Raw genomic sequence first — 14,305 nt, 5'->3', positions numbered from 1 at the left:
GAGATGAGGATACACTATAACATTTTGTTGCATGACTGTGATAAATTTGTCCTTGACTAGGGATTTTATGAGATGATATTTTTCTATTTAGCTTGATTGTGGATCAGCAGTTAGCATTGCCTATTCCATTTCCCAAGAGCAAAGTGCCACCATGGAAATAGTAGGTTCATGGAATTCCTGGTTTTTGACACACAGAAATTATTTTATACAGGACTCTGAGATCAGGCATTTCTTTTACTTCAAAATTTTAAGCAATCTTTTACAAAATATGACATAAGAGCACAGATCACATACAACAATGCAAAGTTGTTGTAACAAGAACATTTTAAAGGTTTTCCAGAAACAGTTTCAGGAGCATGTCTTCCATAAAGATGATTAAAGTATCTTACCTAATAACATTTCTGAGCTATAGCAAAAGGAATAGAATAGGTGTTTTTTTCTCCCATTTTGTCAGCTTTGCTTCCTATAATTATATGATTTTTTTCATGAGCTGCTTATGTGATAATTCACAAAGAACAGAACTCAAGCTCAAGCTATTTTTTCTCTCCAAAATTCCCATCTATGACTGAAAGTAATTATTTATTTTCATATTCTTGTCAGCACTGCTGCTCAACACATTTCCTTAAGTATCCAAAGGATATTTGATTCTAAGTCCCATCTGCACTCTTTTTCACCACTGCTGTTGTTTTGGACTTCCTCTTTTCTTTTCTTTTCTTTTCTTTTCTTTTTTTTAGCTCTGAGCTGTTTTCCAATTCCATTCACTTCCCAGAACCTTTCATGTCATCCTTTGCTTTACATCATAAGCAGAACATAGGAATATTATATGTAAGCAGTCATCCTTCTTTCAAACCTCTTATCTACAGCATATGTTGCTTTTTCTGACTTTTAGGTGGGAAAATCATTCACTCTTGGTTTTCCCATGTCACCTTAACAAGGGCAAGCTCAGAGGTCAGTGAAAAGTTACAGCATGTCAGCATGAATACCTTCTGTTAAGAGTGAAACTGAATTTTTCTTTATATAATAATGCATTTTAATATTAAATATGCTTTTTAATTAAGGTTCTAACTTATGGGAAAGGTAGAGACTTTGTTCAGGATGAATAAGGTAGCCTATTATGCAGGTTGATGCAAAAGCCTTGCAAGATGCTTAAACAAGAGTGCAAAGGCTTCTGGGGAAAATATTAATCACACCCCTCATCATATTCCTAATGCACTCTGTTGAAATAAGTGCAAAGGGTGATGAATGGAAGTACAGTTATGATTTTAAATACATTTTCACAGACCTTCACTGCAATTCACTAAAGAAGATCCATGTAGAGAAGTGCATATGGCTGATGCCAATGTGATGCACTTGGTCATTAAGTGCCATTGAACTTACTGAATGTGTTTTTTTGATCTGAATCTATGTTCATTAATTGTTGCACACGCATGTACACATTAGAATCTGAATGGGGCAGAATGTATTTCAAGAAAACATATAGATTGATGAAGGAGTTGTGCCCTGCACAACTATTGTCTTTTCTGTGCTGTAATTGGTTGAGAACTTTTCAATATTGTTAATATGGGATATATGTTTTATGTTTACATTTTTGAACAAATTAACAAACTATAGTGATTATGTCCTCCCCCTATTAATATTCTTATATACACTGTTTATAGGTCTACAGCAACTGTTCCTGCATTGTGAATCCCAAAATAGAAATTGAAAATATCACCAATGGGGCCATTTCTGGGAAGTGTAAATCTAAGTGTACAGTCCTGCCTTGGTTCCTTGCCTTCTTCTTCTTAACTGTGGTTTTTACTTTTATGGCTGTTACACCAACAACTGTGGCCATTCTCAGGTAGCTGTCATGCTGCTACTATCTTATTTATAGAGTCCTGTAAAATATTGAAAGTGTCATTTTTAGGGGTGGGTTTGTTTGTTTTTTACAAAAATTAAACATGACTTGCTATGTATTTCTGATTTCAGTGGTTTATCCAGCAAATCAAAGAAAATTATTTAGTGGCTGGGCCCACCTTCCTAATAACCCTAAACTTGAAGTATATTTGCCAGTTCTCTAGGCAAACTGTTGTGCAAAAGAATTTAAGTCTTGGATAACATATTGGGAAAGAGAGATGAGATAAGTCTCTTCAGGCATCCCAGTGTGGTAGCAAGTTATCAGATATTCTAGAGGGCACTATTGAGTTACATCAGAAATTGGGGTTTGTTACAACTAGGTGCTGAATTTACAAACTTAGGACGCAATCCTATTCAGAAAGGTGGCCACCTCTAAACTCCAAGGCAACCCTCTATCCAATGCAGGGCAGGAGAAGCACGGAGGGGATCATTCCCTCCATGCTTCTCCTGCCCTGCATTTTTGGCTTGACAGCTGATTGCGGCTATCTAGCCGCGGGAGGGCTGAGTGGGGGAGGAGGCTGCTGTACGACACATTGGATGTGTCGTAAAGGCATTTCCACCCTCCACCCCGGAACGCCCCCCAGAACGCCCCTTTTCGGCTGCTCTGCACTCCTCTTGCAACTGTGGCAACCATCAACCAAGATGGGGCTGTTCCATGCTGCCTCCAAGGCAGCACGGAAGTGGAGGGAGGTCAGTTCTCTGGGACCCAACCTCGGAGCGTGGGCTCCAAGGTTGGTTCCTGAAAAACCAAATATCCTATGGCCGTCTAGCCGCTGTCTAGCAGCCCTAGGATTGCTCCCTCACAGAATCAAAAAATAATAATAATGTCATAGTCCTGACTAGGAAATAACGATCGGAAACATGAGTTCAAAATGTAAATGTATGGAGGAAATATTAGAATGGAAAATTACATTGTTGATATTTTCTTAAACATCAAACATTTATACCTTTTATTAACAACTGCTATGTTTTTAGTACCAATTCTGTTTTCATGCTCCTTTTTTTCTACTGTTCTAACTGATGTTGTTTGTATGTTGTTGTATGTGTGTGTATATAATATAATTATGTTTTTTTTTAGTTGTCAACCACCCTGATAATTTCTGTTGAGGGATGGTATATATGTCTGTTAACAATGAAACAAACTTTGGCTTACAGGTGTGTTCCAGAAAGACACCGATCATTTGCTTTGGGTGTTCACATGCTGTTTCTACGAATTGTGGGTATGTTCTTTCTTAACTTAAAATAGGAATGATGCTTACTGTTCTAAGGATCACAAGTGCCCAAAGGCACTATAGTTATCTATGGAAAATAAAGGATTAGTATGTGTCCTGTGCAAATTCAGATCTTTCCTTTTCCATAGATGAATCTGGGAAAACTCAAACTCTGCAGCTATAATACTTTGGGTCATGGTTGACATGCATCATCATTAGTTTTCATTTTTTGGAAATGAATGGCTAGCAATAATTTTGTTGAATGAAAGATTTTTCTCTCACGAATGATGCTACATGATACAATGCCATTGTTCTGATAGGGGCTACTGAGTAAGAAAAAAAGGTACCCTCAGTTAGTGGCTGCTGGGAGGAGCACACTGTAGGGAACCCCACCCTAGCTTTGCCTTATACCACCAAAAATTGATGGGGGCTTGTTGCCACACATTCGTGTTCGCACAGACCCAAACCTGACATTGTTGAGGTTCTCTGAATTCCACCTTGAAGCTTGTTTTGACTCATGTCTGTTTCAGATTGGGATGGTGCAATCTTATGGGGATAGTTGCTAGCTCCGAACTCAGAGGTGGCTAACTATCCAATGCAGGGTGGGCAGAACATAGGGATGTACGAAAGTCACTTACCTTTTCGCAGCTTGGCTTCGCGGTGGGGGAGAGGCGCTTCGCTTCTCCCCACGAAGTTCAGGCGAGGGGGGGAAGGCGTCCCACCTTGCCTGGCCGAAATTCAGGCTGGGGGGGGGAGGCTTCCTGCCTTGCCTGGCCGAAATTCAGGCCGAGGAGAAGTGCCCCGTCTCCCCGGCTGCGAAACAAAGTGTAAAAAACAAAACACCCCCCCCCCCCGTGATAGGCTACGTAACGATTAACGTAGCCTATCACGGCTAGATTTCCAAAGTCAGCCATGATAGGCTACGTAAATCATTACGTAGCCTAGCACGGGTGACTTTGAAAAAAAAAAAAAGCACGTATGCAAATGGTGGCGCCCTATGGGCGCCGCCATTTGCATTCCTTATTTGGTCCCGGTAGTCTACATAAAGATTTACATCTTTACGTAGACTACCGGGACCAAATAAGGAACGCAAATGGCAGCGCCCATAGGGTGCCGCCATTTGCGTATGCGCTTTTTTTTTCCCCCAGAGTCACCCGTGATAGGCTACGTAATGATTTATGTTGCCTATCACGGCTGACTTTGGAAATCTAGCCGTGATAGGCTACGTTAATTGTTACGTAACCTATCACGGTTTTTTTTTTTTTTTTACACTTTGTAATGGCTGCCGCCCCTGCCCCCGACGAAAGGCTGACGAACCGCCGGCGGGACCTGCCGCCGGGAGGGACATTCGCCAAAGGTAAGTTCCATCCCGGGGGGGGGGCAGAGGGGGCGGAGAATTTCACCGCCGATTTCGGGGGGCCGAATGCGTTGGCGCTCGGCCCCCCGAAGATTCGGGGAGAAATTCTCCTCCATCCCTAGCAGAACACGGAGGGGATCCTCTCCTCTGCGCTCCGGCCGCCCTGTATTTGCAGCTGGATGGCTGATTTCAGCTGTCTAACTGAGGCATCTTGGAGAAGGGAGTAGGGAGGCCAGACAGTGCATAGGAAGCAACGTAACAGCACTTCCATGGTCCCCTCCCCACCCCCAGGAATGCCCCCTTTCCCCCCGCTCAGCACTGCTTTTCCAAACACAGAGACAGGGATGAACTGTGCCTCCTATGAGGTGGTGGGGAGTCGGATTTCTGGGAACCGAGCTTGGATTGCTGGCTCCAAACTCAGTTTCCAGAAACTGAAAAATCCTATGGCCATCTGTATGCTATCTAGCGGCTATAGGATTGCACCCTTAGCTTTGTTTGTTTGGGTTTTTTGCACAAAAATCCATGCATAGTTCTGTGCACATTTTCCCAAACGTATGCATCAATTGTACACATTTTTTTTAATGTACGCAGTGTTCCCATTGATTAAAGCATGTTTGCGTGGTATGGAAATAACACAGACGGGACTGGAAGGAAGGTTATATAACCAAGGAAGGTTGGGTGCTGATGGCAATAGTGAATGGCAGGGGTGGAAATGAATAGGTTTAGGAGGAAAGGAAAAGAAATAGAGCAGGAGTGGCTAGAATTATCTTACTTCAGGGGAAGGGAACCCCCAAAAGTTAGATAATGCTGTGGGCATGGACTACCCTCAGGTTTATCAGCTTGAGTTTCAAACTAAAAAAATAGGGCAATTGTCTCAATATGCTCTAGGCTGGCCTTGTTTGAAATGGGCAGCATCACATTGACCACAGATATCCAAAAGAAAGGCTTTTGGATGTGTGACGATGGGAAGACTGAATAGAGGCTAAGCCATTATTAAGGACCTCAGAGCTTCACAATGTGGTTAAAATAGATTTAGATGGAGAGCCGATAAAGATTCCAAGAAATAGAGTTTCCAATAAATTCAACTTCAGACTTTTTGGTAGTTACTTTCCAGTACCTTAAGCTCACTTCTTCACTTCTCATTTCTCGGTCTCAAAGCAGACAACTCACATGGAGCTTACATAGAGTCTGTGTTCCCTCGCAGATCTTGAACCTGGCTTTAGGACTCAACAGGCACTTGATAAAGCTCTTTCTCTGGGTGTACCAGATAGCAGATCTCTCTGGGCAAACACAGGAAAAGGGTAGTTCTCCGGAAAGTGCCTGAGAGGCACCATAGCAGGCACCAATTATCTGGGACAGGCACCATAGTATAACAGTGAACTATGCTAGGAAAGAGTCATGTCTAATGATATTAAAGCCAGTTGGATCCCAGGTTATTCTCAGAGTGGAGATGCCCCAACGTGAGGGACATGCGAGCAGAAAAAAAATGAATGACTGGTCAAACTCCAAGGCAGTTAAAGGGTTAGGAACAAAGAGCTCAATGGTTTAGAGGCTGGACCAAGGATATGTTAAAACAAGGCAAGCAATAGCTTCTGGCAACTGAATATAAGGTTCAAGGAGGTTCCTTGCCTCTTGATTAACTTGCATCCAGCTAGCTATACAGAGTGGTATAATATAATGGTCAAAACAAAAATGTGTAATCAAAGGTGCTCAAGTAGTGCTTGAGCTTCAGGATTGGGCCACTTTTTTCTCACCAGAGCTTTTAACTGGCCAATTCAAAGGTCGTCTCATGAATTAGTCAGCTGGGTGGTGGCATGGGAATCAGGCCGGAATTTGGATGTTTTTCCTGGCCCTAGGGAACAATGCTCTTTAATCAAGGAGGGAGCAAATATATTCCATGGTTCCTGTGCCCCTGTGGTGGTTTCAGAGCCTTTTCAGGCTGTGCCTTCCAGATTCAGAACAAAAATGAATTTTGAGCCAAGGAGGCAAAGCAGTGCTAAATATATCTGTAGTGTACAATACACATGTCAGATAGCCAGTATGTCTGAAGCTCCTCTGTAATGGGGGATTTGCCCCCTTCTGCTTCTACAATCCCAAATTTGTCCAAAATTATTCCTATAAGGATATCTGGGCCAGCTTTATATTAAATCTACAGCAAACATTTCCCATCTTTGACAACTTTCTTTTTAAGCTAAGGATGCAATCCTATACACACTTACCTGTCACCAAGTCTCATTGAACTTGTATAGGATTGCCCTGTATAGGATTTAGGGATGGGCAAATCTATCAGTGTTGGTTTCTCTCACTTTCTAATTTTTCCACTCTTAAATTCAGTTCACACTGATCTTTGGGAAATGTTCCATTCTTACGTTTGGTTTGCCCCAGACTTTGAGAAAAACATTTCCGTGAAAATGTGTATAGATTTTTGTGCACATTCCTCCTAATAAATGCATATTTGTATGCAATTTCACCTAGTATACACATTTATGCAGCAGTTTTCCTAATATATTGCATTTGTGCACTTTATTTTCATTAATATAGGCATTTTTGTGTGCACTTTTCCCTAATATACAAATATTTCTACACAGTTTTTGATTGCAAACTTCCATTGCAAAATTAAGAGAAGTGCAAATTTCAAAGGATATCTAAGTTTCAGTATGTGTATTGGTTCAAAAATGCAAAATTAAAATGTGAACCAAATTAATTTATCTCCCATCCCTAATAGAATTGCCCTCGAAGATCATTTACAATAAACTACTTAAAGGGTACATTACATTGGCTAATGTGTATATTCAGCGGGTATGATCTAGAGGTGTGTACATACAGAGAATCTGTGTTCTTGTTTTGGAGAAAATGCTCTGTGCACTGGTAAATGAGTAGAGAAAGACCTAGATCATAATCCTATTTTTTTTTAAATGACAATTTATGTGTCCCTCCCCACCTCCCATACAAGTGTTACTTTATCTAGCACTTTGATAAATCTTGCAATTATGCCACTGTTTAGGTAAAACTATATTAAAAGATTTGTCTGAAGTTTTAGCAGATGCCTTTTTAAATTTGGTATGTCAGTACATTATGCATTTGTATGACATATCTGGACATCCCATTTTCTGTTTTACAGTATGGCTTCAACCATCTAAGTTTGCATTTTAAATCAATATAGCACCATCTTTTATATATTTTATCTTTTATAGGCACTATACCTGGACCAATCCTGTTCGGCGTCTCAATAGATCATAGCTGTAGTCTGTGGTCTGTAGATAAATGTGGAATTAGAGGAGCATGTTGGACCTATAACAACATCAAAATGGCCTATGTGTTAATGGGTATAAGTAAGTGTCTCTCGAATGCCCTATTCTCAAAATAGTCCTGGTCTGAATAATTTCACTGAAAACTCTTCAAAGGAAAAATGGAAGGAAATATGGGGAATGGAGGCAAACGTAGCTGTTCTTATAATTAACTTTTTTGTTCTCATGTGTCTGCTATTCTAAGCAAAGACATTCAGAGGTTCAGTACTTCCTGATTTCCATTAGTTGGAAAAGGGAACCCAATACCATAAATAGACAAATACTGACTTAATATGAATGTAGGCAGTGCTGAGTTTGAAAACAGCAGACCATAGTTCTAATGGAGAAAGCTCAAGAGTGAGAAACTGGCCATCATTCCATGTGTCAGTCACAGGGCAATCTATACATACCTACTCAGAAGTAAGCCCTGTGCCCTGCCATTTCTCTGTGGTCAGGATAGGAGGTGATGTGGGGGGGCTTTTTCCTTTTCCCTTCTCATTGATGGCAATGCAGTCCCTTTGGAGCCCCTGCCAAAGGAAGTGAGATGGGTGTAGGCATGGCGGAGAATTCCACCATGGATCTCGGTGAGGCTGAATGCCAGTGCATTCAGCCCCCCGAAATCCGTGGTGGAATGAAGCCCCGCACTCTCCCCGCAAAATGGGCCCGGAACGGAGCCTACCTTGGTTGGCCGTTCCGGTGCTCCTCGAATGGCGTCTACGTCTGCAGCTGCCATTCGCGTCTTTGGAATGGCCGTGATAGGCTACGTAAATACGTAGCCTGTCACGGCTAACGCAGGGACACCATTTGCATCCCTGAAGAGGCTGTGATAGGCTACGTAAATATTTATGTAGCCTATCATGGCAAAAAAAAGGGAACACAAATGGCGGCGGCTACGGTGGCCGCCATTTGCGTTCCTTTTTTCACCATGATAGGCTACATAAATATTTATGTAGCCTATCACAGCTAAAAATGGGAATGCAAATGGCGGCCATTGTAGCTGCCACCATTTGCGTTCCCTTTTTTTTTGCCGTGATAGGCTACGTAAATATTTACATAGCCTATCACGGCTAAAGCGGGAACGCAAATGGAGTAGGGAACGCCATTTGCATCCCTGCTTTAGCTGTGATAGGCTACGTAAATATTTACGTAGCCTATCCTGGGCCGGTGTAGGGACGCAAATGGCGTCTCCTACACAGGACGCCATTTGCGTCCACAGCATCCCGGCAGCGGCTGGAGGCCCCGCTGCGTGTTGGCCTGGCTGGCGGCTCCGCAGCCTGGCCGCAAAGCGGACCCAGCCGGGCAGGATTCTGGGGGGAGGAACAGATCGCCTCCCCCCACCTGCGGAACCTGGCAGAGCCAGGTAAGCAGGGTTTTGTACACCCCTAGATGGGTGACTACCAGGAAGAGTGCCTTTTCTGCTGTGGCACCCCGGCTGTGGAATGAGCTTCCTAGAGGGGTTCACCTGGTGCCTATGTTGTACTCCTTTCGGCGCCAGGTGAAGACCTTTTTATTTTCTTAGTATTTTAGCATTCTAGTATTTTAGTTCTGGTGTTTTAAATTTGTATTTTAAATCTCTGCATTGCTGCTAGGTTTTGTTCTGGTTGTACTTTTATATTGTAGTTTTAAGCTTTCATATTTTATATTTTTTATGCAGTACCTTGAGGTTTTAATTTTTGTGAACCGCCCAGAGAGCTTCAGCTATTGGGCAGTACAGAAATGAAATGGAATGAAATATATACATAAATAAATAGGAGGGGAGTTCCTGTGTCAGCTGCAGGGTTGTGTTGGAGGAATGAGGGGACATTGGCAGATCCACGTCTACCCACAACACTCCTTGGTATACCCTGAACATGCCCAGATTTCCCTTGCAGTGCTGGTGGAGCCCCCTCAGCAGATCTATGGTGGTAGAGCTTTCCATGAGTGTACCGGAGGAGTGCCGGCAGAGTGGCACATATGTCACATGCTAGGGCCCTTTGGACAGCTTTCAACTGGCAATAGGATTGCACCTGAAGCTGATTTACCTATAAATTTAACCAATTAATGCCTGTAGACCTGATTATTTTGAAGCTTCTGTTGAATTTGTTTAACTGGCATATTAATCAACAAAAGCCTTACTGGATCAATAACTGGTGGGCCAATTTTAATCACTGACCTCAGATTTTAATTGTTGGGGTTGAGAGATCAGACACATATCTTTGCATTTTGAAACTTGCTTGTTATTGCTAACATCCACACTTCTAACCATTGGCTCATCTCATATCCTAATTCCTAACTAATTTATGAGTTATACTGTTCAAATTGTAAATAAAGTTATGGTGATGGTTGGGAATAGTTTTTCTTGTAAAGAAAAAAGGTGATAAATAACTTTTTTTTTAAATTTTACAGGCGCATGTTCCAAAGCCGTTTCCATAATATTTTTTGTTATAGCATTTATCTTATACAACCCTCCACCCAGCTTGACTCCAGCTTCAATGAAAAAAGATGAAACAGAGTTTTCTGTACATCTTTAACATGCTGAAGAACTAAACCTTTCAGAGAAACGCACAGCAATATCTCATACTCAAGTGACAGCTTTCTAAGCAGATGTCAAAGCAGCTGGACCGTCTGGAAATGAATGATATCTGCATGGGAACACTCCTTGAGCAGCCATTTCACTTTTTTTTTAAAATAACATAAATACAGCTTTTCAGATTTTCGTTCAGGCAAAAATAACATGGAAAATTTCAGAATACAAACCAGCACATCATCTTCTTTTAACCTTTTGATCAACGGATCAAATATTAGGAGGATCAACTCAGCAGCTCTCTGTGCAATTGGCGGCAGGAGCATGTCATCAGCAGGCTTATGACATGGTAGCGATCCCATGGGGGCACTTTTGTATTGAGCAGCACCTCCATATTAGGCCTATGCACCCGACTAGTGCTGTTTTGCAAATCACGGAAGCTGCATGCATAGCTCGGGGGGTTTGTTCATACAGTTGGTGCCTCAATGTGATCCTGCTGGATCACAAGCCCATCAGCTGCCCATGGACTCCGAAGTGTCTGACCTGGCCTGTCAATGGACTGCAGTGGACTAGAATGCATGAGCCACTTAAGTGCTAATTTTACTTGTTTAAAGTTCTCATACTATTTTCTACAAACCAGCAGGAATTATGCAACAATAATTTTGGCTAGTAAACCACAGACTCAAAAGTACTGTAAATTCAGTCACACCTCTTTTTTTCCTCCAAGGTTTTCTCAAATGTGGAACAATGTTTACAGAGCTTCCTAGGTTACAAAACTGAATGTGTGTTTTCTGAATTGTTCAAATTTCAGTACAGTGACTCGATAAAGACTGTATAATTATATGATAGTAACGGGTCCTGTGGGCTTTGTGTGTGAAAACCATTCTAGTGGGTCATTGATCCTCTTGAATCCTGTATTTGCAGTTGATTCACATGTACTCAGCTGCTCTGGCAAATGTTTCTTTAGTGTCATCAATATGAGAACTGGAAGTAAACCAAACTGAAAACTGGAAGTAAATCAACAGTCTTGCACTCATTTTTATGTGCCTTAACAGTGAATCTCTAAAATGTGGTGAGTGTCAACATTCATATATGAATGAAGTCAATCTCAGATTAATTTTGTGAATGTCTAAACACTTATGAGATACACTGTGAATGTAGATGGTCACCTAAGTGTGGCTGGCAATATTCACCTAGGTATGCCTGAGAAATGGAGAAAGGATATGTCTATGTTTTTATATTGATAAAATTCACCTAGGGTTAGCATTCACCCATCAACATCACCATTCACCAAATTGCAGATATTCTCATGATAATATGTACATGCTGAATACTAGTGCCATAGAACAGAGACTTTTGGGTTTAACATTAAACATGCTCATAAAACTAGGGTAGGTGGAGACTTTGACTTTTTCCACCTCTTTCTTGATCTTCCCATTATTTCTAAAAAAAACCAAAAAGTGAGAAAGGGCTTCTTAGGCTGTATTTCAGCTTTCCCCAACCTGGTGCAGATGTATTGGACTGAAACTCCCATAATTCCCAGTAGGCCATTAGCCATGCTGGCCTGGCTGGGAATTATGGGAGTTCCAGCCTAAAACATCTGAAAGGTATCAGGTTGAGGAAGGCTGCTGTATTTATACAGCACTTCATGCCCCAGATGTCATGAAGGAACATGACTATTTGCTTATATGGGTTGGATCCAGATATATGCTGGATCTCCCCCTTCCTTCCCCTGGCAGCCCCTCTAGGTCTCTGGAAATGCTACACAGAAAGTCAGGAGACCCTATGAACGTGGTGAGCTGTGTGGGGTGGGACCTTTTGTGAACTGAGCATCAGAAAGTGCTTTTTGGGATCAGCACCAGCCAAAGGGTACTGTAATTTTACCCTAAAATTGCCAAACACAAAGCCAGCATGAGTTAGAAACGCTGCGGAGTAATATATTTTACTGCAGTGTCTTCACAGTTCTGTTCAGTTGTACAATTGTTCTGTTTTTTCACAACTTTTTGATTACTTAAAAGTAAAGAATTCATAAATGAATCATAATCTTTTCTTGCATTGCTCAGAGCAGACTAATCAATGCTGCTGTATGTGTCTTTATACTACAAAGACACCTACAAGGTAAGAAAACACTGTCCTTAATGGCCTTGGATTTCTTATGTGTACGTTGTATTATTATATTAAAGGACTTAAGCTGCCCATCATCTTAGGACAGCATAAGACCTTTATCTATTTATCCATAGCTATCAATCATTTTAGGACAACCTAAGTCCTTTATCTATTTATCAGTGGATAGATAGATGGTAGAAATGGTAGAAAAAATGAAACTTTTTAAAACAAGCCATTACATTTATGATTCTAACGACTTCTGTTAAACAAATGCCTTAGGGTGCAATCCTATGCTTGTTTAGACCAGGAAAATGTCCTACAACTTGCATGCCCCATGCAAGCCCCAGCCAGCATGGCTGGCTGGGGCATGCTGGGAGTTGTAGGGCTTTTTCCTATCTAAACATACATGGGATTGAAGAGTGAAACTACAGTTCACCAAGTGGGCACTCAAGGCACTAAGCATTCATCATCATCAGTTCAAAGGTTTGCTTTCTTTTTCTAGATACAGTCCACATGATTTGCGTGATGATTTGTGTAGATCCTTGTGATTTATGAGAAGTATTTTATTCTGTTGTGCAAAAATAAAGAAAAGGGCCCAGTTGCTTACATGGATCTGGCATGCATGTTTCTCCTAGTTTCAGCCAGTTGACTACAATCCTGGGCCCAGTTATGCACACCTTTCCTGAACACAATAGTGGGTTCACTTTCTTATACCTTTATATGCATACAGATATTTGGGTGCAGGATTGTAGACAATGCTCTTCAGATTACATCCCAAAGAATGTATCAGTGTGTGTGTGTGTGTGTGTGTGTGAGTGAAAATACTGGGTATTCTCCAATACGACACTATTGCTAATGTCAATTGTCTTGCACTAGCATAAACAACCTTTAGTCCAATTCCAGCAGCGCTTACAGGCACAACAGCTTTCCCTGCAAAATCTGTCATACCTGTAGGTGCTATTGGCCTTGCACCAGAGGTTGTTTATTCCAGCGCACTGTAATTTGCCTTTGCAATTGTGTTGCTTTGGATACTGCCCACTCTCTACCAGTGCAAGCCATCTAACCCAGAATTAAGCCTACTCAAGCTCTGTCTATTCTTTGCAAGCTGCTAGTATGTTATTCTAGATTGCCATTGAGTGCCAGATTGTTTCACTATCTGTTGTATCAGTGAATGTATTTTTTAAGTCGAAATCAAATACAAAACTATGCAAATATCCTGAACATTCCTGAACAGACTGCATTTCTGTTATGTCTAAACAGCTTTGCACAGTGTTTTAAATGAAAGAAGTATTTATTTTAGAGAGTCACAACGAGATGTAAACAACTTGCAAACTTCATTTGTTGAAATAGCTTATATTTAAATATATCAATTGAAATAATGTCCCCCCAAATTAGTATGGTTATATGTGGTCTCTGTTCTCTTTTTGAATGACTGAATAATTTTGTGGATTTATTATTTATTTCATTTATAAACTGACCAATAGCTGAAGCTCTCTGGGCAGCTCACAACAATTCACAAACATTACAAAACCACAACATTATACAACATGACATGATATAATGTTATAATAAATACATAGTCTGAAAATTTTAATGTACAAAATTTAAAACAATATAAACAGATAAATACAATTTCAATAAACAATTTCAATAACAGACCTGTTCAAGACAGCTGACATAAATGCTCCATCATATGCCATTAAATGCTTGGGAATAGAGTGCAGTCTTAACTTGGTGCTGAAAAGATGAAAGTGTTGGCACCAAGTAGGTCTCAGTGGGGAGCTCATTCCACAGTTGAGGGGCCACCACTAAGAAGGCTCTCTCCCTTCTGAGGAGGCAATTGGAAGGAGGCCTCAAATGTTGATCTTAGTGTCTGGGTAGGTTCATGTTGGGAGAGACATTCCATTAGATATTGTGGCCCTGAGCCATTTCTGGCTTTATAGGT

The 14,305-nt window shown here is 41.2% G+C and overlaps 1 protein-coding gene across 1 annotated transcript in view; it reads left to right on the top strand.

The window, feature by feature from the left end:
* Nucleotides 1–14,009, top strand: part of SLCO4C1 (solute carrier organic anion transporter family member 4C1) — a 69,731-nt gene extending 55,722 nt beyond the window's left edge. Inside the window, exons 10-13 of the mRNA XM_084833803.1 lie at nucleotides 1,659–1,840; nucleotides 3,052–3,116; nucleotides 7,659–7,796; nucleotides 10,137–14,009. Coding sequence (XP_084689929.1) covers nucleotides 1,659–1,840; nucleotides 3,052–3,116; nucleotides 7,659–7,796; nucleotides 10,137–10,261 — 510 coding nt within the window. The 3' untranslated portion in view covers nucleotides 10,262–14,009. The remainder of the gene's footprint in view (nucleotides 1–1,658; nucleotides 1,841–3,051; nucleotides 3,117–7,658; nucleotides 7,797–10,136) is intronic.
* The last annotated feature ends 296 nt before the right edge of the window (nucleotides 14,010–14,305 follow it).

Source organism: Heloderma suspectum, chromosome 2 (genome assembly GCF_057233095.1).
Source record: "Heloderma suspectum isolate Gila_16-S chromosome 2, 16-S_ref, whole genome shotgun sequence".
In the NCBI taxonomy this organism is placed as follows: Eukaryota; Metazoa; Chordata; class Lepidosauria; order Squamata; family Helodermatidae; genus Heloderma; species Heloderma suspectum.
Note: the sequence above shows the minus strand (reverse complement) of the source record. Positions and strands in the feature narration are given on the sequence as shown.